The 27,942-nt window shown below is 39.8% G+C and overlaps 1 protein-coding gene across 6 annotated transcripts in view; it reads left to right on the top strand.

Moving 5' to 3' along the window:
- Window positions 1–27,942, top strand: part of CDKAL1 (CDKAL1 threonylcarbamoyladenosine tRNA methylthiotransferase) — a 599,197-nt gene that overhangs the window by 156,888 nt on the left and 414,367 nt on the right. For all 6 annotated transcript variants that reach the window (XM_088831304.1, XM_055407287.2, XM_088831305.1 and 3 more), the window contains 2 exons: window positions 2,362–2,458; window positions 22,373–22,421. In XM_088831304.1, coding sequence (XP_088687430.1) covers window positions 2,362–2,458; window positions 22,373–22,421 — 146 coding nt within the window. The remainder of the gene's footprint in view (window positions 1–2,361; window positions 2,459–22,372; window positions 22,422–27,942) is intronic.

The raw sequence follows: 27,942 nt of genomic DNA, 5'->3' as shown, positions 1-27,942 counted from the left end.
TAGCATTAGGCCTTCTTAATGAACACCCAGGACTGGTCTCCTTTAGGATGGACTGGTGAGAAGTTATGAAAGTGAAATGCTTATAGGTGCTGGTAAACTAGTATTTTGTCCTCTGCCTGTTCATTCATTTAATCATTCTCTGCATACTTCCCAGCAGGTTTTGGCGTTGGCTGTTGGTCACACATACTGGCTCTGTTAATCCACTCCCCGCCCCCCTCACCCCCCACACACTTTTTTAGGCTTTCAGTTCTGAATTTGTACACTTGAGAAAGTTGAAAGAAACAAGGTGTGCCAGGTATAGAGACTTTTCACTTCACAGTGCGTAGCCTTAAGTTTCCACGTCTGGAAACGGAGCTGCTGATTCCCTTAGCTTTCTCGGTTGGTTTCAGAACCCTACGCATTGCCTGGAGAGGGCAGTCAGAAGCACATTTGGGTGTATAAATCACCCGTACCCGAGTGACCTGTGAAAAAAATATACAGAGTATCACAGGTCCAAAACCGACATACTCGAAAAAGAATTGAAGATTTAAAATTTTAATGTAAAATAAGCAAAGAATATGGATAGTTTCCAGGAAGGTTGGCTCTGCTTGGTTTTCCACCATCTTCTAGCAGAGCATCAGTGTTTGCTGAATGCATGTGTGCTCAGACAAATGACTGACACCGTAACCCTCACCCACATCAAATATGTCCGAACTTCCTCCTAAGTAAGGAAATGCCTAATACAATAACCAGACATATATACCTTTGAACCAGCATTTCCACTTCTTAGAATTTATGTTAGGGAAATAGAGAACTTGGCACAGCTTTCGCACCTAGGTTTTTATAATCCAGGAATACTTTCTCAAATATTCAAAGATTATCTTATCTATCCATCCACATTATGTTTGTGCATGTATATGTGTGTACATATCTATGCATGTTTATTGTAAAATAATTTGTAGTAGTGAAAAATTGGAAATGCCCTAAATGCCTATCAGAACAAGATTAGTTAAACTATAGTATACCTACACTGTTGTGTTTAAAAAGGATGAGATTCCACTCCTGGGTGTATATCCAGGATATGTAAATACTAATTCAAAAAAAATACATGCACCTACAATGTTCTTAGCAGCATTATTTACAGTTGTGAAGATTAGGAAGCAACCTAAGTGTCCATCAACAGGTAAATGGATAGAGAAGATGTGGTATGTATTCTCTGTATGTACACAGTGGAATATTATTCAGCCATAAAAAAAGAACAGAATTGTGCCATTTGCTACAACAGGAATGGATTTGGAGGGCATTGTGCTTGATGAAATGAGACAGAGGAAGACAAGTACTATATGAGGCCACCTATATGTGGAATCTAAACTATAAAAAAGCTAGTGAATTTGACAAAAAATAATAGACTCACAGTGAAAACAAACTAGTGGTTGCCAGTGGGAAGAAGGAAGATCAGGGTAATACAAATTTAGGTCTAAAATAAGTAAGTTATGAAGACATACTATACAACATGGGGAATATAGCCAATATTTTATAATAACTATAAGTGGAGTGTAACCTTTAAAAACTGAACCACTATGCTGTGCACCTGTAACTTATATAATATTGTACTGTACTACCAGCTGTAATATCAAATGTACTTCTGTTTAAAAAAGTAGAATACAAAAAAAGGGATGAGGCTAGCCTTTAGATAAAGATACAAATGATAAACAAGGTGTATTGGATGGAAGTTATAAAATAAGGTACTGAAGTATTGTTTCATCTTTGTGTATTTATAGTGAACACCGGTCTATTTACACATCATACCTGCACTGAGAGGGATTGTCTAGACATAAGCATAAATAATCCGTAACTTGTAGACATCTCTGAGGAGCAGAAGTGAGGAGCTGTGTGAATTCTCTGAAGAGAGGGCGATGCTATACCTCCTGTTTCTTTCCTGTTCAACTTTTTAAGTGTATATTTTACTTTTATACTAGACAAAAAGACTTGGAAATCATATAGTATGTTTTAGGAACATTTTCATTAATTTTTAAAATAAATATAACTTGTTTGGTTAATGTCCATCTGGAAAATGTGGCTTTCAAGAATGATTTATATCCTTGAGAATTCTATATAAGTAAAATTTTTTTGTTTAAGAATGAGGCAGTAATGAATGACCTTACCAGACTGAACTGCCATGGTGTTCTTTATGGTGTGATAAATAGACGGCTAGTTCAGAAGTCATATTATAATGTACTTTCTTGAAGCAGCTGTAAGAAAATCCTGTTTTGTGCTAGATGGGCTTGTTGAGTTCTAGGGAACTTGTGTACACTAACATCGGTTTCCCAGGGTACACTTGTGAGGAAAAGATTTAACACTGCTTTCACTTCTATCTTTTAGAAAAGCTCAAGAGGAGAACAAGAAAATAGTGCTTGCTGGCTGTGTTCCTCAAGCCCAGCCTCGTCAGGATTACCTCAAAGGGCTGAGCATCATCGGGGTAAGCTTGCGCCTGATGGGAATATAGTCCCACACTGTTAAAACTTGTCACGGACCCTTATTTTCAGTTTCCAGGTTGTTTACAAGCTTGGTTACACTTCTGGCTGTCCTTCGCACACTTTCCCTATTGCTGTGAAAATTTTGTTATGTCTTTGTAACATTTGAACGTAGCATGGAAACATGTTCTAGGTTCTCTCATTAAGAAAAACCCACAATACAAAGCCATGGTATGGAATTTAACTTTGTTAATTATAGCCTGGTCTCTGCCTGTCTAGCGCTCTCTCTCACTGTGCCATAGTAAATAGCTGCGTCTTTTGGAATGTCCCACTTCCGTCATACTTGTCCCCTGGACTGTGGCTTCACCATGCTGTCTCAGTGTGTGCTGACTGCTCTGTGCCATCCTCGACAATCCTGTCTTTAGGTTTCCCTTTCCTTGTTATTCAGTTACCTTTCACTTACTCTCTCAGCGTTTCACAGAATTGTAAGTTTGGAGTTAACTTGTGTGATGTTTTGAATATAGCCCGCCTCTCTTTTTGAGTTATCAGCTCCATGCCAACAGCTTTTCTGTCTTTTCTTTAAACCCTGACGGTGTTTCTCCAGCCTTTCCCATGGTGCCAGAGACACAGTAGACAGTCTTTCAGTCAGTATTTGGTGGCCGAATGAAAGGAGTTTTCCTGCTGTACTCTCACCGTTGGTGTGCTCCTTCCCTGTTGGGCAGTAAGCTCTCTGAAGTCGGGAGACGGAGACCTACTGTCTTTATGTCCATCACTGTTCACACATGCCCAGAGGTGGCATTCGGACGGTATCTGTTGACCAAATGTTGGTGCTTCATCCTCTCCACCATTCTACCTACTGCAGCTGCACTCACTGTACTCAACGATGATCTTCTTTGAAAGAGGTTCATCGTTTAAAAAATATATAAAAATAGTACATGCTCATAAAAAAGACTATATATAAAATCTCCATCTGGATTGAGACTCATTGGATTTTTTTTTTTCTTTCATGTACTGATGATAGGTTCTTATACTGTATTCTCAGTGTAATGAACTTGTTTTCTGCTGTGAAATCCTTGCCCCACTGGCAAATTTAATAATCTTTGAACAAACATTCTCCTGTTAAACAAACAGAACCTGAATGTTTGGGAACTTTAGTTTGTTTTTACCACTTGTCTGTTTACATTTTGATTTCTCTTGGTTTAAGGAATGAACTGAATATGGACTCCTGAGTTATCTTTTCATGTCAAAGTAACTTTCTCCATAAACATGATCCTGCTGTGTTAGGGAAATAGAAAACCAGTTAGAATTCTGTTTTAGAGACAAAGTGTGGTAAAAGCTTGGAATTCATTTTTGAGTTTATCTCAAGGAATTAAGTTCCCAGAATAGTAGAATTTCTGTAGTATGGCAGAAGCCTCCTCTCTGTATGCATTATGGGAACATTCCCCAGAACTCTACTATGTTTAGTGAAGAGTTCAGTGTATGTGAGGATCTTGGGGAGATTCTCAAGATGTAAGAGAGGATGCCAGGGCTGGTGATACAGGAGACAGTTTTAGAGATGATGTAGCTCAAGGCTGTGGCAGTAAAAATTTTCCCCATTTAACCTAGCACACTTTGTGTTCTGTCTCCTTGTCTCATTTTATTACCTTTAAAATTCTTTAGATTTGTTTAGTTTCTTTATAATTGGAGAAATAATACGTTTGAAAAAAGTGAATAGAAAGAAAATTCATGATCTTATCACCCTAACACAATACTTATAACTTTGCTTATTCTCTTCAGGGGCTTCCCTAATGGCTCAGGCGGTAAAGAATATGTCTGCAATGTGTGAGACCTGGGTTCAATCTCTGGGTCGGGAAGATCCCCAGGAGAAAGGAATGGCTACTCACTCTAGTATTCTTGCCTGGAGAATTCCATGGATAGAGGAACCTGGTGGGCTACAGTCCGTTGGGTTGCATAGAGTCAGACATGACTGAGCGACTAACACTTTTACTTTCATCCTCTTTAGACTTTTTTTAACCTCTGCATAGCTTACTTAATTGCAATGTCAAAACTATTTTGTGTCCCTGTTTTTCCATGAGATATTATTCCGTGAACTCTTTAACCATTTAAGTCCTGTGTTAATATTCTACTGAAGCCAGAAAGAATATTCTCTTTTAAAGGCACCCCACTCCAGTACTCTTGCCTGGAAAATCCCAGGAACGGAGGAGGCTGGTAGGCTGCAGTCCATGGGGTCGCGAAGAGTCGGACACCACTGAGCGACTTCACTTTCACTTTTCACTTTCATGCATTGGAGAAGGAAATGGCAACCCACTCCAGTATTCTTGCCTGGAGAATCCCAGGGATGGCGGAGCCTGGTGGGCTGCCATCTATGAGGTTGCACAGAGTTGGACACAAGTGAAGCGACTTAGCAGCAGCAGCAGCAGGAAATAATAGCAGACATCAGAGCTCAGAAAGCCAGACTTTAAATCCCAGGCTTGCACATCATTCTTTTTTCTATTCAGCTAGTACTTATTGAGTATGTACTAAGTGCTAGCTACTGTTCCAGGTGCGAGGGATGCAGTGGTTTGTAAAATCAACAAAGATCCTTGTCCCCATAGAGCTTACATTCCAGTTCTTGGGGAGAGAAATCTGGTTTGAGCCCAGAACATCTTAAGCCTCCTGGAGCATTTGGTGGGATGGGTCCCTATGCAACAGGGAGATTGATGAGGTGGGAATTTTTTGTAAGGGTCAGATAAAAATACACTTTGTGTCCATCAGCTGGGAGTTCTGTTAGAAATAGACAGCTGAAATAGTATTTATTTACTTGAGCTCTTCCTGAGGTGGTGGTATTCCTCAGTTCTTGGAGTAGTCATTATTGATAGGCATGACGTTTATTAAGAAGGTTGGTTTTTATTCTGTTACATGAAAGCAGGCTTACAGATCTATACATTTTGTGTAGTTTTTTGTGCTAGTAAACAAAGATTTGCATGTGAACTTGGCTTGGTGTTGACTCATTAGCCTTGTCTTTGTGTAATATCTCTAGAAATACTAAATAACTGAATTAATAAACCAGTTGTAACATTTTAAAACATGCAGTTCAAAGCAGAATATACAGTTGGATGTTCAAAATTTGTGAGTGATAGAACTTCCTGATGTGCCAGCTGTGAGCCCTGCAGGCAGGTGCATATTTTCTTTGGAGAAATGAACAAAAATGTGCTTTAACACAGGTGTCCACTTATCTCAGGGACTATTACCAGGTTGATTTGCAGTGGTTTAAACATTTTTTCAGGCAGGCTACTCTAATCCTGAAGAGTCAGACAACATGATGGCTGTTTCATATATGAATGTTAATTTTGAAAATTGTGTGTGTAAATAAAGGAGCATTTGAAAGAGGATACATTTTAGAATATTTCTATTATATACTGTATTCCAAAAGGTGAATTCATGAAATGAAACAATGTCCCAGTAACAGTGACATCAATATTGAGGGCAAAACTTGAGAAACTATTTTTTTATTTCATGTCATTTAATATTTCTTCTTGTCATATTCCTTCTTTTTTTTTTTTAACCTTTAATTATCAAAATGACAGCATTGGAACAGAATGACGTGTAGATTTAAAAGCCCGTTCATTTTTGTCCCTTCCTAGATCTATTGTCTTTACTTTTTGGGGGCCTCTGTCTATATGTGTACATATTTTTCACCTACTGAATTATATAAAAAGAGGTTTAGCGTATTATAATTCAGGTTCATGTCCCTGGCCTGCTGCTTGTTAGCTGTGTGACCTTGTTCAAGTTACGCAATCTCTCTGTGCCTCAATGTCTTCATCCGTAGCATGGAGAATACTAATAGAAACTCACTCTGAATTTTGTAAGGGTTAAAGTATTTAATAAATGTGGTGTGCTTAGCATGGTCCCTGGCACATCATTAGTGCTTTGTATTAGCTTTTTAATAGTTGATTTTCTTACTAGTAGGATTAACACTGAGCACAGCTTTGTGCCTGGAATGAAGCTATTTGCTAGAGATCCAGAGCTGAATAAAATTTGTTCCCTAAAGACAGTGAAATCTGAAGAGAGCTGCAAGTAATCATGATAAATACATGTAAGGATACAGTCTGGTGGGCACACAGAGGTTGAAGTCATTCTTGACTTGAGTTTCAAAGGTTGAGTAGTGGTTTGATGAATGGAGGAAGGAGAGGGCTTTTGAGCAGAAGGCTCATATCTAAGGAAAAGCATGTGTGCTTGAGGGTACCATGCAGGTAGAAGGAATATCAAGAAGTGTGTCCTGATTTGAGCATAACTTGGAGGCACTAGCTTTAAGAGGTGTGGTTTGGAGTATTGCAGACTAGTGATAAATAGAGTGGAAAGGAGGAGTTCAATGCAATGCTTAAGTCAGAATCAGCATGACTGGGTGAAAGATGGGGGTGGGAGTAAGATAGTATGAAAAGGTGCTACAAGCAGTGTAATCTGGTGGTTATTTCTGTATACCCTTTGTTCATTATTTTAAACTCTTCTTGTATGTTATTGGTACTATTCTTTTTTAAGTAAGATTTATTGAGATATAATTAACATGTAATGAAATCACCATTGAGTTTTATGTGGAACATTTCCATTTCACTGGAAAGTTCTCTTATATCCTCCACTCCCCACCCTGGAAATCATATTTCTGATTTCTGTCCCTATAGTTTTGCCTTTTTCAGAATATCACATAAATTATAAGCATATCTCAGAGTGAGTTTGATTCTAGACCACTCCAATAAGGCGAACATCACAATAAAGCAAGTCACATGATTTTTTTTTTTTTTTTTTTTGCTTTTCAAATACATATAAATGTTATGTTTACACCATATTATAGTCCTTTGTAGCTCAGTTGGTAAAGAATCTGCCTGCAATGCACGAGACCTGGGTTTGATTCCTGGGTTGGGAAGATTCCCCTGGAGAAGAAAATGGCAACCCACTCCAGTATTCTTGCCTGGGGAATCCCATGGACAGGGGATCTGGCAGGCTCTAGTCCATGGGGTTGCAAGAGTCGGACATGACTTAGTGACTAAACCACCACCACCATAGTCTCTTAAGTGTGCAATAGCACTGTGTCTAAAAAAATATATCCATACCTTAATTTTAAATGCTTTATTGCTAAAAATGCTGTGATCTGCGTCTTCAGTGAGTTATAATCTTTTGGGGAGTGGAGGGTTTTAACTTCAGTGTTGATGGCTGCTGACTAATCAGTGTGGTGGCGGCTGAAGGTTGGGGTGGCTGTGGCAGTTTCTTAAAATAAGACAGCAATGAAGTTTGCCTCATTGATTGACTCTCCTTTCCATGAATGATTTCTCTATAGCCTGCAATGCTATTTGATAGCATTTTGCCTACAAGAAGAATTCTCAAAATTAGTCAGTTCTGCCAGATCCTGCTGCTTTTTTATCAACTAAGTTTATATAATAACTAAAGCCTTTTTTGTTACTTCAATAGTTAAGTTTGCTGTCTTATGTGGTCTCAGTTCATGGTGCCCCAAAATAATTACAGGCGTGACATTAAAGGTCATTTATCTCAGATCACCATAACAAATATAATAATGAAAAAGTTGAAAATATGGTGAGGATTACTGAACTGTGACACCGAGATAGGAAGTGAGCAAATGCTGGAGGAAAAATAGTGCCAATAGACTTTTTCAATATAATAATATAATACTTTCAGTATTTGGAAAGTGCAATAGGACAAGCTGTGCCTCTGTATATGTTACTCTGTTTTTTCACTTTAGCATAATTCATTCAGTGTTCACATATGTGTGGTTAATAGTTTTTTACTTTTTATTGTATGGAGTTATTTCACTATATGGATGGAGCGCAGTTTGTCTGTCCGTTCAGCAAGTTGATGGAAAAGTTGTGTTGTTTGCCGTTTGGGGCTATGAAGAATAAAGCTCCTGTAAACATTTGTGCACTGTCTTTGTATGTTTGCACTCTCTTGAGTGAATACTTTGGAATGATTTTGGTTGGTCATGTAGTTAGTGTTTGCTCAGCCTTTTAAAAATTGCCAAAGTGTTTTCCAAAACAGTTGTACTGTTTTGCATTTCTACCAGCAGTTCAGTTGCTTCACCTCTTGACCAGAGCTTGGCACTGCCAGTTTAATTTTAGCGGTTGTAGTAGGAGAGTAGTATTAATAGTATCTCGTTGTGGTTTTAATTTGCTTTTCTCTGTTGGCTAGTGATGCTGACTGTATTTTTTGTGATTATTTGCTATCCATATATTTTTAATAGAGCATTTTAATATATTTTTTTAAATCACCTTCTCTTTTGGTGACCTTGAGTTAGGAAAGTGTTTCTTAGTTAGGACACGGACACACACACACACATATACCCAGAACTGTTTTTTAGGACAGGAAGGAAAAGAAATGAATAAATCGGACTTTACAAAGATACTGCTAAGATGAAAAGCCACAAACTGGAGAAAATATTTCCAAAACATTTATCTCCTAGAGGATTTATATCCAGAATATAGGAAGGACTCCTACAACTCAACAGCAAGGAATCACCCTATTTTAACATGGGGGGAGAATGTGTGTGTGTCTTTTAATCACTATTTGTTATTGCCTTTAAAAATATTGATATCGTGGAAGCTTGGAATTTGAGGGAGAAGGGAATGAGTGGATAATATCTCCTGTGGTTTCAAAACTTAAAATTTATGTTTCCAGGATCTAGGAACAGGTCTGATAAAATATATATTTTTCTGTTTTAACCTCCCCCCCACCCCCCCTTTTTTTTTTAAAGAATGGAAGGGATCTGTTCAGTTCTTCAATCTGTTTGCAGTTTTCCATGGTGAACATTTACAAGCTCCAGAAAGCCAGGGAGTTTTTTTGCTGTTATTTTACAGCTTTACATATTTTACATTTTTTTCTGTACTTAGTACAGTGCCTGGCTCAGTAAATATTTGTTGAGTGGATATTTGTTAAATATCAAGTATGCATTTATGTTTTTACATACTGTTCTCAGTTTTACCAGCAGCATTTATTTTTAAAATGTCTTTTCCTTCTTTGATGCTAACTCTTATCATGTTTGTTTCTTAATTAATGTATGAGTTTTGTATGTCACGTAACAAATTACCATAAACATGGTTGCATAAGATAACACATTTATTTTCTTATGCTTCTGGAGATGAGTTGGGCTTGGGTTTTGCTGGGCTAAACTCAAGGTGTTGATAGGATTGCATTCTTCCCTGGACTCTCTGGGGGGTCTTCTTCCTTGGTCTCTCCAACTTTTAGAGGCACCACATTCCTTGACTTGTGGCCCCTTCTTCCATCAGTATGGCCAGCAATGCTGTCTTTCTCTCTGCATCTTCTCTAGCATCACCTCTTATCTCCTGAGATGGGAAAGATTCTTAGCTTTTAAGGACTCATGGGACTAGATTGGGCCCCTTGGCCTAATCCAGGTTAATCTCATCATCTCAAGGTCTTTAATCATGCCTGCAAAGTCGATTTGCCTTGGAAGGTAACTTACTCTCCCATGCTATGGATCATGACTGGAACATGTTTGAGAGGCTATTATTCTGCCCACTACATGCAAATTATTTTTTGATGATTTACATCCCTAATGTATATGTCCGTTTTATTTGTAATAGTACTGTTGTTTTCAACTTTAGTATTACTTGAAAAATAATTTTTTACTTTATAGCATGTCCTATTATTTAATATGGCCATAATATTCTAATGTCCCAAGGAATGTTTCTTTATATAATTGAGTTTAGTGTGTTGATTAGCTGCTTAAGGTTTCTCCCTCTCCCCTGCCAGAAAGTTTTATAGGTATTTTGATTAGATTTGAGAGGGGAAAGTTCCTGGTATTGATCCCCATTTTGCTGGCATCCATCTAGCATGGCTTCATCTTTCACTTAGTAATTTTTATCTCTTACTCAGCGTTCATCACTCACTGGTACCGTTCAGGTAGAAAGTATGCTTTCAGTGGTGTGTGGAATGTGTTGTCACATAACTTTTGATGAAAGGGCTATTTCTACCACTGGGGGAGAATTTTTCTCAATGAAGAGATGAAAGAAGATCATGTACTGGCAGATTAGAGAGCTTTTTTTTTTTTTTTTTTAAAAAGTTAAACCACATGTAGCTTCAAATGCTCTTTTGTGTAATTCATGAGTAAACTTGTTCAGGAGCTTGTGAATTCAAGAAATTTTAGAGTCGGACACGACTGAAGTGACTTAGCAGCAGCAGCAGCAGAGTTAACTAGTGACTACTCTGGACTTCCCCAAATTTAAGAGATTTGGAAATTGAGTTCTCTTCCAATAGCATTTATAGAGATAGGGACTTTCCTTAACAGCTTAAAGAAAATTGTTTTAGAGAGAAGAAGTTTTATTTTTAACCATGAAGTCAGTACTGAATTTTAACCTGTCAAATGCTGATTATTGGCTCAAACTCCCATTATGGTAAGAGTGAAAAATCTGAATATACACTTAATGGAAAAGGCTTTTTATAGTATAGTTCTTCACAGAAAAAGAAAATCTTTTTTATTTTTTTCTTTCAAAGGTTTATAGAATTTTTAGGTGGTTTTAAAGTTTTGGTCTGATATTGCTTGATTAGATTGAAATGACAGATTGTCCTAGTTTAATTGTGTACAGGCAGGGTTAAGAGTGCTAATGAGAGAGAGAGTCTCTGTATCTATGTTGATGTGTATCTATAATGTTCAACTTTTGTTACTCCTGAAAGGATCTGAAGTGTCCTGGGTTAAAATCAGGAGATAGTGAAACCCCAGCCAGATTCATGCAGGTATAAAAAGACCCACACCAAGTAATAGAGAAATATGGATGAAGAGTAGTTTCTGCACATTTTCGATAGTATTAGCCTGAGCGACGCTGTTGAGATTGTTCTGTTAATCTTTCAGTGACTTCCTTCAGCGGGTAGAATAAAATCTGATTGGCACAGCATGAGCGGCAAGGTCTTCCATAGGCTCCCTCCTCTGATTATCTCACTTCTTTACCTACCATGGCGCCCCTCATTCTCCATGGCTTCCGTCTTTCTCCCTCTGTGTGTGATCTTCCCCCTGGAGGTTCATGCTGGTGTTTCTGGCGTATGGCTCAGGTCCCAGCATTAATACTGCCTGTCCAGAGGTTGGCCTGGACCGCTGTAAAAAACTGCCCTCTCCTCCTCCAGTCACTCCCACGTTTTGCTTTCTTCATAGCGTCTGTCATGATAGGAAATGAACATGTTCCGTTGTTTAGCTGTTTATCTCCCCCAACCCGAAGCAGGGACTTGGTGTTTTTTGCCTTTAGTTCCCAGGTTCCTAGAACAGTCACAGTGCTTGGTTGGTGCTTACTAGATACGAGTTGAGTGAACGCGTGCACAGCTGAGGTGATTTGTGGATAAGCATTTGGGGGGATAGTTGTTTCCTGGGTTCACTTGAAAGTCCAAGTTCAGCTGGATAGCATTTTGGGATTATTTAGTAATGACGTCTGAATATAAAGGAAAAGGGAAATTTGAGAAACCTGCCCCCTCGGTGCCATTTCTAGATAAGATTTACTGAGACTCAGTTCAGTTCAGTCCCTCAGTTGTGTCTGACTCTGCGACCCCATGGATTATAGCACACCAGGCTTCCCTGTCCGTCACCAACTCCTGGAGCTCACTCAGACTCATGTCCATTGAGTTGGTGATGCCGTCCAACCGTCTCATCCTCTGTCGTCCCCTCTCCTCCTGCCTTCAGTCTTTCCCAGCATCAGGGTCTTTTCAGGACTACTTGGTAAGAATTTAGCAGGATACCTTCATGCCTTGGTTTCCTCAGCCTAGAATAGCAGTAAGTATCTACTGCCGAGGGATGTTGTGAGGGTTAAAAGTGATGATGCATGTGGCATGTTAGTACAGAGCCTGGGGCAAGGTAATTGCTCATTATTACTAGTCATTAACTTACCTAGTTGCTGGTTGTTGAGAAAAAAGGATACTTCATGCACAGACCAAAGCTGTATCTCTGACTGCAGGACGGTTTCAACCTCTTCCTGGTCTGTGCTTTTATTTTAGCCTGGTTGGCAAAATTGTGTCTGAGGTGTGTGTTAGTTTCCATGGGGCTGCCTTTATCAGGGCAGACCGGGTGGCTATCTTAGCCATACTCCAGTTGCCAATAACCACAGGTGTGTGTGTGAATTAATCAAAATTAGAGTTCAGTTCCTCAGTGACAGTTAGCCATGTTTCAAGCAGGCAGTAACTACATGTGACTAGTGGCTGCCATGTTGGACAGCCCCGCGTGTAAACATTTCTCTCATTGTAGAAAGGTCTATTGGAGAGCACTGCTCGAAAGAATTAGGAAACAGACTAGCTCTTTTATTTGCTTTGGGTAACTTTGTATAGGTTTATTTCTTGAATATATGTTGCGTTATAAATTTGGAGTAGTTCATAATGGCTGAAAAAATATTTTTATGGATTTCTTTTAAAAGTTCTGGAGCAGAATGACTCATTAATATTATTTATGAATTGTTTATTCACCAACTCTTTTCTTCATTGTCAGGAACATATGGAGTCAGTAATAGAACATACTGTGTGTCTTTTTTTCCCCTGTATATTTATAACGAAGTGCCTGAAGGACACAAGATACTGTTTTATTTATTTTATTTGAATTATATGCCTGAGACTAAGCTCTTGTGTATTCAGGGCTGCAATTTATAGCATTAATTAAGAACAGCTTTCTTTTTCTCCCCAGAATGAAGTCAATATATTCTTCATTATTATATGTGAATCTTGCGTTTGTTTTCATTCATGATTGTTTTTTCTTCTCCCCCTGCCTCCCACCCTGTGCTTTTTGCCTCCTGACCTTTCCTTCTTCCATTTAATTCCCCCTCCCCTGACTCTTCTTTTTCTACTGGCTCCTCTTCTTTCTTTTTTTCTCCCACTGCTTCCTCCAGTAACCTCCTTACTAGAAATGGAAATGACACAATATTCTTTTTAAAGCGTTTAATAAACTTCTTCTCTGCTTTTTTGTAACCAAATACTCCCCCCCTTCCTTAAAGATACATACAACAGTATTTTAAAGATACAATTCCAACACGATACTACTCTTCCATTTAAAGTGTGTAATTCTGTGGTTTTTAGTATATTCACAGAGTTATGTGACCCTCACCACAATCAGTTTTTAAAATATTTTCATCACTTCGGAAAGAAACACAATACTCCTTAGCAGTGCCTCTCCCGTTTTCCCCACCCATCTGTAGGCAATCATTCATCTACTTTGGCTCTCAAGGTTTCCCTGTTACGGTTTTTTCGTTTGCATGGAATCAGACAATATTTTTTTCCCTCTGGCCTCTTTCCTTTAGCATAATGTTTTTGACACTGTTAATGCTTCATTCCCCTTTATGGTTTAATGATACTTTGTTGTGTGCATAATACCAGATTTTCTCTATCTGTTCATCAGAATCTGGGAGTTGGGTTGTTTCTACCTTTTGCATATTATGAATAATGCTGTGACTGTGTACAAGTTTTTTGTATGGACATATATTTTCATTTCTCTTGGGTATCCACCTAGGATTGGAATTGCTGGATCACAGTCTTTAGTGGTTTGAGGATCTGCTAGGCTGGTTTGCAAAGCCGCAGCATGGTTTTACTACATCCCCGCTAGCAGCGTGTGATGAGGGCTCCAGTTTCCCATATCCTTGCATACAGTTGTTACTGTCTGTCTTTTTTATTGCAGCCACACTAATGAGTATGAAGTATTTCATTATGATGAAATATATATCACATAAAATTTACTGCCTTCACCAGTTTTAAGTGTGTAGTTCAGTGGTGTTAAGTGCGTTCACACTTCTGTGTAACCATCACCACCATCCATCTCCAGAACGTTTTCATCTTTCCAAACTGAAAATCCGTGCACATTAAACAATATCTTTCCACTTCCTCCATTGTGGTTTCGATTTGCATTCTTTGGTTGGCTGATGATGTTGAACGTCTTTTCATGTGCTTCTTGGCCATGTGTATATCTTCTTGGAGAAGTGTCTGTTCAGATCTTTTGCCCATTTTTAAGTGGCTTATTTATCTTTTTACTGGGTTGGAATAGTGTCTAGAATAGTTGGAATATAGTCTAGATTCAAGTCTCTTCTCAGGTATATGATTTACAAAAATTTTCTTCCATTTTCTGTGTTGTTTTGTTATTTTATGGGTAGTGTCTTTTGATGTACCAGGAGGTTTTAATTTTTATCTTCAGTTCAGTTCAGTCGCTCAGTCGTGTCCGACTGAAATCCCATGAATCACAGCACGCCAGGCCTCCCTGTCCATCACCAACTCCTGGAGTTCACCCAAACTCATGTCCATCGAGTCGGTGATGCCATCCAGCCATCTCGTTCTCAGTCATCCCCTTTTCCTTTCATCACTCATACTTTTCATGTTATAGTAAGAAACCATTGTCTTGTACACAGTTCATTTAGCTTTATGGCTGTGTTTTCTTCTAAATTTTGCCTCCAACTTCTCAGCTGTTCCTTCCACATGTTATTCTGACTCTTCAGAGACCCTGCTTCTTACTCAGTCCACGAGCTGTGAGATTGGGTGCAGCACACGGTTTGAACGGCTGTGTCTCCAAGTGCATAAGAAAGCATTTTTGTCTTGGTTCCATCATTGAATTGTTTCGTGTTGTGCTTCTTTTATGCTGCCTTCGTCCTCAGCTGATGCATCGGTTGTCCCCTACACTGGCTGGGAAATTTGACCAACTCTTCCTTCCTCGTCCTACCTGTGTTTCTGCAATTGTGGGCGATCTGAGTGTCCATATGGAGTGTCTTACCAGCATTCTAACCTTCCTTACTTCTCAACTCCAGTGGTTATCACTTTTATCCTTTTTCAGCAAATTGTTCTCATGACACGATCTTGCCATTCTTCAAAAATGCTAAATGCTTATACCTGTCCTCTGTTATCACCTCCTGTTCTTTTTCTTCTTTCTTTCTCTGTCCTCTCTCCCTCTTAGCCATCCTCCCCTTCTTTCTTTGCTTTCCCCAATGCCCGGCCACTTTGTTTCTCCTTCCCGACTCTGCTTTCCAACCTGTACTTGAAGTACCATCTTATCCAACATGCAGAGTTAATTTCCTTTCTTCTGTGTCCTTCGTGTCCGTCCTATAAATCTCTCCATGCTGTTTCCTCAGCCTTTTGACCCTTCCCCACACATGTTGTTGTTGTTGAGTCACGAAGTTGTCTGCAACCCCGTGAGCCACAGCACGCCAGGCTTCCCTCTCCTTCACTGTCCCCCAGAGTTTGCTCAGACTCATTGTTCATCACATACGTTAGGTGTTCAGAAAATGATGAGTGAAGGAAGGAATGATAGAATGAACAAAGCTTGAATCAATTTCACTATTCAGTTCCTGCAGAAGAGCTGCTGGGCCCTGAGAAAAATGATACCTATACAAGGAGTCACTGTTAAAAGTTCATGGTATCTCAGTACTTTGGCAATTTTTATGTATTTCTAGTCTTTACTTCTTTTAAAAGCTATTAAACCTTTTAACACATATTTTAAATATCCACTGTGTTCTTCTTTAACAATATTCTTTCTCATAGCAGATGAACTTCTATTTCGTGTAGGAAATTGAGGTCAACAGATGGGAATCTTGCTTAGTATTCTCTGGCTTCTACAAGAATAATAGCATCTGTTTTCATGCTTCCCTCCTAACCCCCTGCTTCAGAAGAGGATGACTTGGCCCCTCTCCCATTCTGGGCTTGTCTCTACTGGTGTTTTGGATCTTACCCTCTCTACCTCCTGAAGGACCTAGCTCTATTAATTATTCCTGCTGTCTCCAGTTCTTTTTTCTCTATGGAAAGAAAGAAGGAAAGAAAGAATTAATACACTAACACATGTATACTCTTTTTTTTAGCTACAGGAGTCCTCTTTCTCTTTTTTCCTAATTTGCTTTTAGTAAGCATCGTCTAAATTAGCTGTCACCATTTTCTTATGACTCATGATTAATGAACTGTTTCTCTTGAGTTAATTGACCCCCTTACTGTTAAATCAGGCATACTCACTTTAGTCTTTATGTTACTAGTTATCTCTGAAGCATTTGACACTGTTGGCTACTTCTTCCTTTTTTAACTCTCTTCTATCTTAGCTTTGATCACATTCTATTAATATAAGGAAGTATGGGGATTTCTTTTATAACCAAGCTTAATGGTTCCAGTGGTTCTAGGTGGACATATCCATCTCCAGTTAGGTAGGTTTGTTGAGGAGTGAGGATCTAACTTTGAGATTCACTTTGCCTTTGACAATTTCCCAGCAATTATTGTTACCGCCGCCATTGTGCTGGGCTGAGTGATCACAGGTGGAGCTGGATTCAGTGTGTTCTCACACATCTTCCCTTATTTCCTATAAGGCACTGAGGCCAAAAGAATGTTTCAAAGAGATTTAATAAAGTGTTTTTAAAAGGTTCTTCTTGTTTCAGTTGAGTTTATTGTGACGTTTTTATATAATAATGAAAGATTAACGGAAATGTTCATCAATAGGGGAATATGTGGATTGTTGCTGTTGTTCAGTTGCTAAACCATGTCTGACTCTGCGACCCCATGGATGGCAGCACGCCACACTTCCTTGTGCTCCACTGTCTCTCTGAGTTTGCTCAAGCTCATGTCCATTGAGTCACTGATGCCATCCATTCATCTCATCCTCTGTTGCCCCCTTGTCTTCTTACCCTCTATCTTGCCCAGCATCAGGGTTTTTTCTAATGAGTCGACTCTTCATATTAGGTGGCCAAAGTATTTGGAGCCTCAGCTTCAGCATCAGTCCTTCCAATGAACATTTAGGGTTGTTTGCCTTTAGGATTTACTGGTTTGATCTCCTTGCTGTCCAAGGGACTCTCAAGAGTCTTCTCCAGCACCACAGTTCGAAAGCATCAGTTCTTCAGCCCTGAGCCTTCTTTATGGTCCAACTCTCACATCCGTACATGACTACTGCAAAAACCATAGCTTTGACTATACAGACCTTTGTCAGATAAGTGATGTCTCTGGTTTTCAGTATGCTGTCTAGGTTTGTCATAACTTTTCTTCCAAGGAGCAAGCGTCTTTTAATTTCATAGCTGAAGTCACTGTCTGCAGTGATTTTGGAGCCCATGGGAATGAAATCTGTTACTGTTTCCACTTTTCCATCATCTATTGGCCACAAAGTGATGAGACCAGATGCCATGATCTTCGTTTTTTGAATGTTGATTTTTTAAGTCAGCTTTTTCACTCTCCTCTTTCACCCTCATCAAGAGTCACTAGTTCCTCTTCGCTTTCTGCATTATATATCCATACATAGGATAATCAGTCAGTTCAGTTCAGTTCAGTCGCTCAGTCGTGTCCGACTCTCCGCGACCCCATGAATCACAGCACGCCAGGCCTCCCTGTCCATCACCAACTCCCGGAGTACACTCAAACTCATGTCCACAGAGTCGGTGATGCCATCCAGCCATCTCATTCTCCGTCGTCCCCTTCTCCTCCCGCCCCCAACCTTTCCCAGCATCAGAGTCTTTTCCAGTGAGTCAACTCGTCTCATGAGGTGGCCAAAGTATTGGAGTTTCAGCTTTAGCATCAGTCCCTCCAATGAACATCCAGGATTGATCTCCTTTAGAATGGACTGGTTGGATCTCCTTGCAGTATAAGGGACTCTCAAGAGTCTTCTCCAACACCACAGTTCAAAAGCATCGATTCTTCGGCGATCAGCCTTCTTCACAGTCCAACTCTCACATCCATACATGACCACGGGAAAAACCATTGCCTTGACTAGACGGACCTTGGTCGGCAAAGTAATGTCTCTGCTTTTTAATATACTATCAAGGTTGGTCAAAACTTTCCTGCCAAGGAGCAAGCGTCTTTTAATTTCATGGCTGCAATCAGCATCTGCAGTGATTTTGGAGCCCAAAAAAACAAAGTCTGACACTGTTTCCATTGTTTTTCCATCTATTTCCCATGAAGTGATGGGACCAGATGCCATGATCTTTGTTTTCTGAATGTTGAGCTTCAAGCCAACCTTTTCACTCTCCTCTTTCACTTTCATCAAGAGGCTTTTGAGTTCCTCTTCACTTTCTGCCATAAGGGTAGTGTCATCTGCATATCTGAGGTTATTGATATTTCTCCCAGCAATCTTGATTCCAGCTTTTGCTTCTTCCAGCCCAGCGTTCCTCATGATGTACTCTGCATATAAGTTAAATAAGCAAGGTGACAATATACAACCTTGACGTACACCTTTTCCTATTTGGAACCAGTCTGTTGTTCCATGACCGGTTCTAACTGTTGCTTCCTGACCTGCATACAGGTTTCTCAAGAGGCAGGTCAGGTGGTCTGGGATTCCCATCTCTTTCAGAATGTTCCACAGTTTATTGTGATCCACACAGTCAAAGGCTTTGGCATAGTCAATGAAGCAGAAATAGATGTTTTTCTGGAACTCTCTTGCTTTCTCCATGATCCAGCGGATGTTGGCAATTTGATCTCTGGTGCCTCTGCCTTTTCTAAAACCTGCTTGAACATCTGGGAGTTCACGGTTTACATACTGCTGAAGCCTGGCTTGTAGAATTTTGAGCATGACTTTACTAGCGTGTGAGATGAGTGCAATTGTGTGGTAGTTTGAGCATTCTTTGGCATTGCCTTTCTTTGGGATTGGAATGAAGACTGACCTCTTCCAGTCCTGTGGCCACTGCTGAGTTTTCCAAATCTGCTGGCATATTGAGTGCAGCACTTTCACAGCATCATCTTTCAAGACTTGAAATAGCTCAACTGGAATTCCATCACCTCCACTAGCTTTGTTTGTACTGATGCTTTCTAAGGCCCACTTGACTTCACATTCCAAGATGTCTGGCTCTAGGTCAGTGATCACATTATCGTGACTATCTTGGTCGGGAAGATCTTTTTTGTACAGTTCTTCTGTGTATTCCTGCCACCTCTTCTTAATATCTTCTGCTTCTGTTAGGTCCATACCATTTCTGTCCTTTATCGAGCCCATCTTTGCATGAAAAGTTCCCTTGGAATCTCTAATTTTCTTGAAGAGGTCTCTTGTTTTTCCTATTCTGTTGTTTTCCTCTATTTCTTTGCATTGATCACTGAGGAAGGCTTTCTTATCTCTCCTTGCTATTCTTTGGAACTCTGCATTCAGATGCTTATATCTTTCCTTTTCTCCTTTGCTTTTCGCCTCTCTTCTTTTTACAGCTATTTGTAAGGCCTCCTCAGACAGCCATTTTGCTCTTTTGCATTTCTTTTCCATGGGGATGGTCTTGGTCCCTGTCTCCTGTACAATGTCACGAACCTCCGTCCAGAGTTCATCAGGCACTCTATCAATCAGATCTAGTCCCTTAAATCTATTTCTCACTTCCACTGCATAATCATAAGGGATTTGATTGAGGTCATATCTGAATGGTCTAGTGGTTTTCCCTACTTTCTTCAATTTAAGTCTGAACTTCGCAATAAGGAGTTCATGATCTGAGCCACAGTCAGCTCCTGGTCTTGTTTTCGCTAACTGTATACAGCTTCTCCATCTTTGGTTGCAAAGAATATAATCAATCTGATTTCGGTGTTGACCATCTGGTGATGTCCATGTGTAGAGTCTTCTCTTGTGTTGTTGGAAGAGGGTGTTTGCTATGACCAGTGCATTCTCTTGACAAAACTCTATTAGCCTTTGCCCTGCTTCATTCCGTGCTCCAAGGCCAAATTTTCCAGTTACTCCAGGTGTTTCTTGACTTCCTACTTTTGCATTCCAGTCCCCTAGAATGAAAAGGACATCTTTTTTGGGTGTTAGTTCTAAAAGGTCTTGTAGGTCTTCATAGAACCGATTAACTTCGGCTTCTTCAGCAGTACTGGTTGGGGCATAGGCCTGGATTACTGTAATATTGAATGGTTTGCCTTGGAAACGAACAGAAATCATCCTGTCATTTTTAAGATTGCATCCAAGTACTGCATTTCGGACTCTTGTTGACCATGATGGCTACTCCATTTCTTCTAAGGGATTCCTGCCCACAGTAGTAGATATAATGGTCATCCGAGTTAAATTCACCCATTCCAGTCCATTTTAATTCACTGATTCCTAGAATGTCGACGTTCACTCTTGCCATCTCCTGTTTGACCACATCCAATTTGCCTTGATTCATGGACCTAACATTCCAGGTTCCTATGCAATATTGCTCTTTACAGCACCGGACCTTGTTTCCATCATTGGTCACATCCACAACTGGGTATTGGTTTTGCTTTTGCTCCATCCCTTTATTCCTTCTAGAGTTATTTCTCCACTGAGCTCCAGTAGCATACTGGGCACCTACCGACCTGGGGAATTCCTCATTCAGTATCCTATCATTTTGCCCTTTGTTACTTGCTGGAGCGGCTGTGAAGAGATTTTCCACGACCAAGGTAAGAGAAACCCAAATAAGACGGTAGGTATTGCTAGGGGGCACCAGAGGGCAGACAAACTGAAATCATAATCACAGGAAACTAGCTGATCTAATCACATGGACCACAGCCGAATGTGGTCCCCTGGAGAAGGGAATGGCAAACCACTTCAGTATACTTGCCTTGAGAACCCCATGAACATAGGATAATAGGCACTAGTAAAATGAATGAAGTAGATCTAGGTGTATCGATGATGTCTAGGTGTTGGAGAAGACTCTTGAGAGTCCCTTATACTGCAAGGAGATCCAACCAGTCCATTCTAAAGGAGATCAATCCTGGATGTTCATTGGAGGGACTGATGCTGAAGCTGAAACTGCAATACTTTAGCCACCTCATGCAGCGAGTTGACTCACTGGAAAGGACTCTGATGCTGGGAAAGGTTGGGGGCGGGAGGAGAAGGGGACGACAGATAATGAGATGGCTGGATGGCATCACCGACTCTGTGGACATGAGTTTGAGTGTACTCCGGGAGTTGGTGAGGGACAGGGAGACCTGGCGTGCTGTGATTCATGGGGTCTCAGAGAGTCGGACACGACTGAGCGACTGAACTGAACTGAGGAAAAAAAATCAAGGAGCAGTTCTGTTACTTTATCTGTCATCTATCTCATAATTTGTAAGGGGAAAAAAACACTATGGAACAGAACTATATATAAATGTTTAACTGTTGGTATCTACTTATCAAACCATTGTGAGTGAGTTCATCTGAGGAGTGGAAATGGAGGGTGTTAAGAATTACTTTATTTATCTTTAATATTTCTGATTTGTAATAGAACGATAGTGATTTTGAGGATTTTAAATGTAGAAAAGAATATCAGCTTATGACCTATTCTTACTTGTCTTGCTCTCCTTCCTCTAGCTTCTTGGGCTACAATCTTTGCTTCTTTTCATTTTTCTTCTAAACTCTAGCCACTCTTCTGAATTCACTTAGTGGGCTTCTCCTATCTTAATCCTGTTTATCCCTCAGGAGTCACCTTTGGTTCCCGCTAAGCATTGCTGGATTACTCAGACATATTTTATTATTAATGCCTTCCCTCTGTGTTCCCATGGCACCCTGGGAATCTTTAGTCACTGGTGTCTGGAGCAGCAGCCGTTATTTGATTTTGTATTCCATGGACCTGAGCAGAGTACTCAGTACATGGTAGAAATTCATTAAAAGGGGTTTCAGTGTTAAAATAATAAAGCATCAGATTTGGAGTAGATCTTCTTAATACCAGCAAAGCCTTTTTTGTATGTTGTCATATTATGCTATTTTCCTTGAAGCTCTGTGTGAAGATACATGTTTTAATTAAACTGCAGTTTATATGTCAGGATGTGCTGAGTTTATATTTGATAGGCTATTCTAATTGAACTCCAGGCAATTTCTTTAAATGCAATATGATTTCTTTAATTATAATTGTAGGATGGAGAGTGATAATTTCATACTTCATTGTAACATGAAACAATATGGAATATTTTTATACTATCTTCAAATGCTTTAATTAAAGAAGACCTGCATTTGTGTGTTTCAAAATTTGTTCTCTTGACCCAAGCAGAAGGATAAACAAAAATTAATGTTTCTTTTGCATGTAAACTGCTTGCCTCACAGTTTGTTTTCTTTTTAGGTTCAACAGATAGATCGTGTAGTAGAAGTTGTGGAGGAAACAATTAAAGGTAAATGTTGAAAGTGAGATAATGTGTGTATTGTTTGAACTGTATCACAGATGAAGTAGATCTAAGTGTATTGATGTATAGAAAAAATTATCAGGGGACAGGTCTGTTACTTTATCTGTCACCTATCTCATAGTTGTAAGTGGGAAAAACACTACCGAACAACTGTGCATAAATGTTTAACACTTGGTATCTACTCATCAAACCATAAAGTGGTTTCATCTGAGGAGTGGTATTAGGGGGTGTTATGAGTGAGATAATGTGTGTGTTTGAAATATATCATGAAGGTACTACATGTAACTTTTGTTAAGTATTTTTATGAAAGTTATTTTTGGACAGAAATCATAAAATTTTGTCCTTGCCTGCTTCATGCATTGTCCGGTCCAATATGGGAGGCATATGTTGGTTGGCTTTTTATTTTAGTGTAAAATAGACTTAATTTGAATCTGGGATCAGGGAGATAGGATTTAATCTTAAAATAAGGAAATGGCTTTATTTGCTCTTTTTTCAGTTTTATTGAGGTACAGTTGACATTGTTTGCTTGTTTTTATATCACATAATTAGTTGTAGTTATTCCTTCTGAGAGTACTGTTAAAAGTAGTACTCAGTTTTGAATTCTGTTCTATATGTAATTTTGTATTTACACCGGAAAATAGAATTACGCTTTGATTGTTTTATTAGCCAGTATTCTTTGAAATAGATTCTTATTGAAGCCACTGAGGAATAAACCATTCTTAATTCTGTGGATTAATTTGTAAATATTTATAGTCTACTTCTGTTAGATTAACACGAGTGAAAACTGATAATATGATGTTAAAATATTAAGGGAATTGAGGTTCTCACTTAAAATTTTAACCTTTTTTTTAATAAATGCAAATTTTGTGTTTTTTTTAAAAAAAGTCTACTTCCACAAAGTTGAGATTTTTAACCACATACTTTTCCTGCTGGATTGTATTTACTACCTTCCACATGCTGTTATTCATTAATTTTGAATCTTTAATTTACTGTTGTTGTTGAGTTGCTAAGTTGTGTCTGACTCTTTGTGATCCTGTTGACTGCAGCACTCCAGGCTCCTCTATCCTCCGCTATCTCCCGGAGTTTGCTCAAATTCATCTTCATTGAGTCAGTGATGTTTATTTAACTGTCTCATCCTCTGCTGCCTGCTTCTTTTGCCTTCAGTCTTTCTCAGCATCAGGGTCTTTTACATTGAGTTGCCTGTCTGCATCAGGTGGCCAAAGTATTGAAGCTTCAGCAACAGTCCTTCCAATGAATATTCCAGGTTGTTTGCCTCTAGGATTGACTGGTTTGATCTCCTTGCTATCCAAGGAACTCACAAGAGTCTTCTCCAACACCACAATTCAAAGGCATCAGTTCTTGGGCACTCAGCCTTCTTTATGTACCAGATTTATTTAATTTATTAAATGATCACAGAATATGAGAATTTTAGACTTACATATTAGTCTTCCTTGAAATTCTGAGATAAAATGAAATATCAGGATTAAAACTTTTTAGCAGTGATAAGTTTGAAACTTTTTTTCAAACCATACCTCAACCCTATCTTATAAGGTCTAGAAGTACTAGCATTTATTGTGCACTTACAGAGTGACAGGCACTATTCTAAGCATGGAGTAAGTCATTTCAATATTTTACAGTAGTGCTGTGAGGTAGGTGCATCTGTTTTCCTCGTTTTTCAGAAGAGGAAGTATGGACCCAGGGGTATATAGGTAGTAAATGGCAGACTTGGAATCTGAATCTAAGCATTGTGACTCTGATGCCCCTGCTGTTAAATTTGCCACTCCATTCGCACTCTGCTATGACTGCTCTGCTCTTCTGGTTGAGAATCACTACCTTAACGGTTGTTCTATTGAGCTTATTCTTAAAGCAGGGTTTCAGGATGCTTGAGGATTCTATTGCTTGTCTTGAGTACCTGGCATATACTGTTGTCGTTTAGTCACTCAGTTGTGTCTGACTCCTTGTGACCGCATGGACTGTAACCCACCAAGCTCCTCTGTCCATGGGGTCTCCCAGCAAGAACACTGGAGTGGGTTGCCATTTCCTTCTCCAGGGAATATTCCAACCCAGGGCTTGACAGTACTTCTCCTGCTTTGGCAGGCAGGTTTTTTACCACTGAAGCATCTCGGAAGCCCACCAGGCATATACTAGTCCCTAAATTATATTTAAAAAAAACTAAATGACAGTGAAGACAGGAGAAAAATATAACAGAGTATGGGTGTGGCGATGACTTTTTAGATGATATACCAAAGAGGGACTGTCTGTGAAAGATAATTGATGAGTTGAACCTTGATAAAATTAAAAACTTCTGCTCTGCAAAAGATAGCATCGAGAGAATGGGAAGATGATCCATAGGCGTTTGCAAAAGACATACCTGATTAACTGTAATCTGAGGTACACAAAATACCTCTTAAAACCCAGCAATTGGCAAATAAACAACCTGATGAAGAAATGGGCCAGTAACTGTATCAGAAACATCCCCAAAGATACACAGGTGTAAAATAACCATATGAAAAGATACTTCACATCATATGTCATCAGGGATGATACCAACCAGCCTCTTTGCTCCAGGAGTTAACTCATTAGTACAGATTCAGATTTGCTTGTAAGGAGCTTATTATGAATAACAAAAGATGCCCCTTCCACTGCTGTCACTCAGGAAATACTAAGAGTTTTAGGAAATCTGTGCTTCCCTGGTGGCTCAGAGGTTAAAGCGTCTGCCTCCAATGCGGGAGACCCAGGTTCAATCCCTGGGTCGGGAAGATCCCCTGGAGAAGGAAACGGTAACCCACTCCAGTATTCTTGCCTGGAGAATCCCATGGACTGAGAAGCCTGGTAGGCTACAGTCCACGGGGTTGCAAAGAGTCGGACACGACTGAGCGACGGAACGGAACGGTACCAGGAATGAGGGATGGTTATGTATTTCTGTATCACAGTATCACAGAAGGTGTATCACTTCCAGGTTGGTTTAATTAGGGATCCCTCTCACTGAAGAGTTTTGCTTAAGTATATTTATTGGAGAGATTGTAGTTGAGATTTTGATAGTCTACAGCAAGAGTTGGGTTGAAGATGAAGTTGATGTGGAATTGATGTGGGTGTTCACTGGCAGGTTGGTTTGAAGATGGGAAAGCTGAGGATTTAAATCTTAATAATACAAATTGGGAAAGGAGTATGTCAAGGCTGTACATTGTCACCCTGCTTATTTACCAGAGTACATCATGAGAAATGATGGACTGGATGAAGCACAAGCTGGAATCAAATTGCCAGAAGAAATATCAATAACCTCAGATACGCAGATGACACCACCCTTATGGCAGAAAGTGAAGAAGAACTAAAGAGCCTCTTGATGAAAGTGAAAGAGGAGAGTGAAAACGTTGGCTTAAAACTCAACATTCAGAAAACTAAGATCATGGCTTCCGGTCCCATCACTTCATGGCAAATAGATGGGGAAACAGTGGAAACAGTGTCAGACTTTATTTTGGGGGGCTCCAAAATCACTGCAGATGGTGATTGAAGCCATAAAATTAAAAGACACTTGCTCCTTGGAAGAAGGGCTATGACCAACCTAGACAGCTTATTAAAAAACAGAGACATTACTTTGCCAACAAAGGTCTGTCTAGTCAAAGGTATGGTTTTTGTATGGATGTGAGAGTTGGACTATAAAGAAAGGTGAGCACCGAAGAATTGATGCTTTTGAACTGTGATGTTGGAGAAGACTCTTGAGAGTCCTTGGACTGCATGGAGATCCAACCAGTCCATCCTAAAGGAAATCAGTCCTGAATATTCATTGAAAGGACTGATGTTGAAGCTGAAACTCCAATACTTTGGCCACCTGATGTGAAGAGCTGACTCATTTGAAAAGACCCTGATGCTGGGAAAGATTGAGGGCAGGAGGAGAAGGGGACGACAGAGGATGAGATGGTTGGATGGCATCACCGACTCAACTGACTTGAGTTTGAGTAAACTCTGGGACTGGTGGTAGACTGGGAGGCCTGGCGTGCTACATTCCATGGCGTCACAAAGGATCGGACACGACTGAGTGACTGAACCGAACTGAATACAACAAGAGAATTTTAGAGACAGAAGAAATAATTTTGATAGATGTCCTTAGTTTGCATATCAGGAAGCTGATCCAGGAAGGAGTTATGTGACTCATCTGAGATCTTCTGGTTAATGGAAATCTGGGCCTGATTTTTCCATTCTTTGCTTTCTATTTCTTCTGCCAATCCTTACTTTCATTAAGACAGCACAAGTTAGTGAAATAATGTGGTCCTTGTAACAGTTAACTACTTCCTGTCTGTCTTTCAGTAAGTTATTTCTCTGAGGCTCAGTTTAAAATGGAGAGGATTAAATGGGTAAGACTTTTGCGATACCTGGGGTATACTAGGGGAAAATTCTTGTGTATTTATTTCTACCTCTTTAATACTTAGCTTGCTGCAGTAATCTAACTCACCGTCAATAGCTGAGATGCTGCCTTCAATTGGACTGTGTATACGGCCCTCATGTTCTGGAAATGTTTTCTTCTCCTGCATTTGTACCTTCAGTGGTTGCCTGTTACCTACCAAGTTAACTGGTGACTTCTGCCTCATTCCGCCATTTCCACTGTTTCTTCCATCACTTCCATACTAAGCCTTTTGCTCCAGCCAACTGGACTGATGTGTCTTGTATATTATTTGCAATTTGCTCTACATTCGTCTTAGGAACTTACACATAAGCAGAGAAGTTCTGTTTGCCCGTCAGACCTATTCCCCGCCTTTCCCCACCTCAACATGTGTCCATGGAGGCAGACCTGTGTGGCCTACATTGGTAGGATCCTTGCCACCTGGTGTCTAGTTGCATTTCTCCAGTTAGAGGTATGATGAGAGTATGAGATGGGAGGATGCATTCCCTTCTCTCAGTTCCTTCTTTCCTGCTCGTCCTAACCTGAAGGTCATAACTCCTATCAGGTGGCCCTCTCTAGTCATCCGTTTTTCTCCTGGCTCCTGTAACTCTTCTTTTCCAGGCCCACGGCTGGAAACAGCATCCTGTTGTTGCTTGCCTGAGACTCTTGCATTGTCTCTTGTTGGTCTTCCTAACCTTGCCAAACTTTAGTAATTAGTGCCTTTATTAAAATCTCTTCCATTATGCAGTGTGCCATCTGCTTTGCTGGGACCCTGGTTGGTAAATGCTCCGTGGAGAAGAAGGCTCTGCCCAGAAGGGCCAGATGGAATACAGGCTGACTGGGGGATTCTGCTGTAGCTGTGTCGTTTCCACATTTGATTCCTGTTGGGCTCCCTTCATATGTCTTCCTTGATGGGGATTTGGACACACAGCCTCTACCACAGCCTGTTTGCATCTTTACGTTATATGAAGTCATGTTTTTAATACATATTAATAAGATACATTGGTGACAGAAATATTTTAAATCTGTTGTATTGGGTTGGCCAAAATGTTCATTCGGGGTTTTCTGTACGAAGTTATGGAAAAACCCAAACGAATGTTTTGGCCAACCCAAATAATTATAGTAAAACCA

Source organism: Moschus berezovskii, chromosome 23 (assembly GCF_049115385.1).
Source record: "Moschus berezovskii isolate FMDL1 chromosome 23, NW_MosBer_1.0, whole genome shotgun sequence".
In the NCBI taxonomy this organism is placed as follows: Eukaryota; Metazoa; Chordata; class Mammalia; order Artiodactyla; family Moschidae; genus Moschus; species Moschus berezovskii.
Note: the sequence above shows the minus strand (reverse complement) of the source record. Positions and strands in the feature narration are given on the sequence as shown.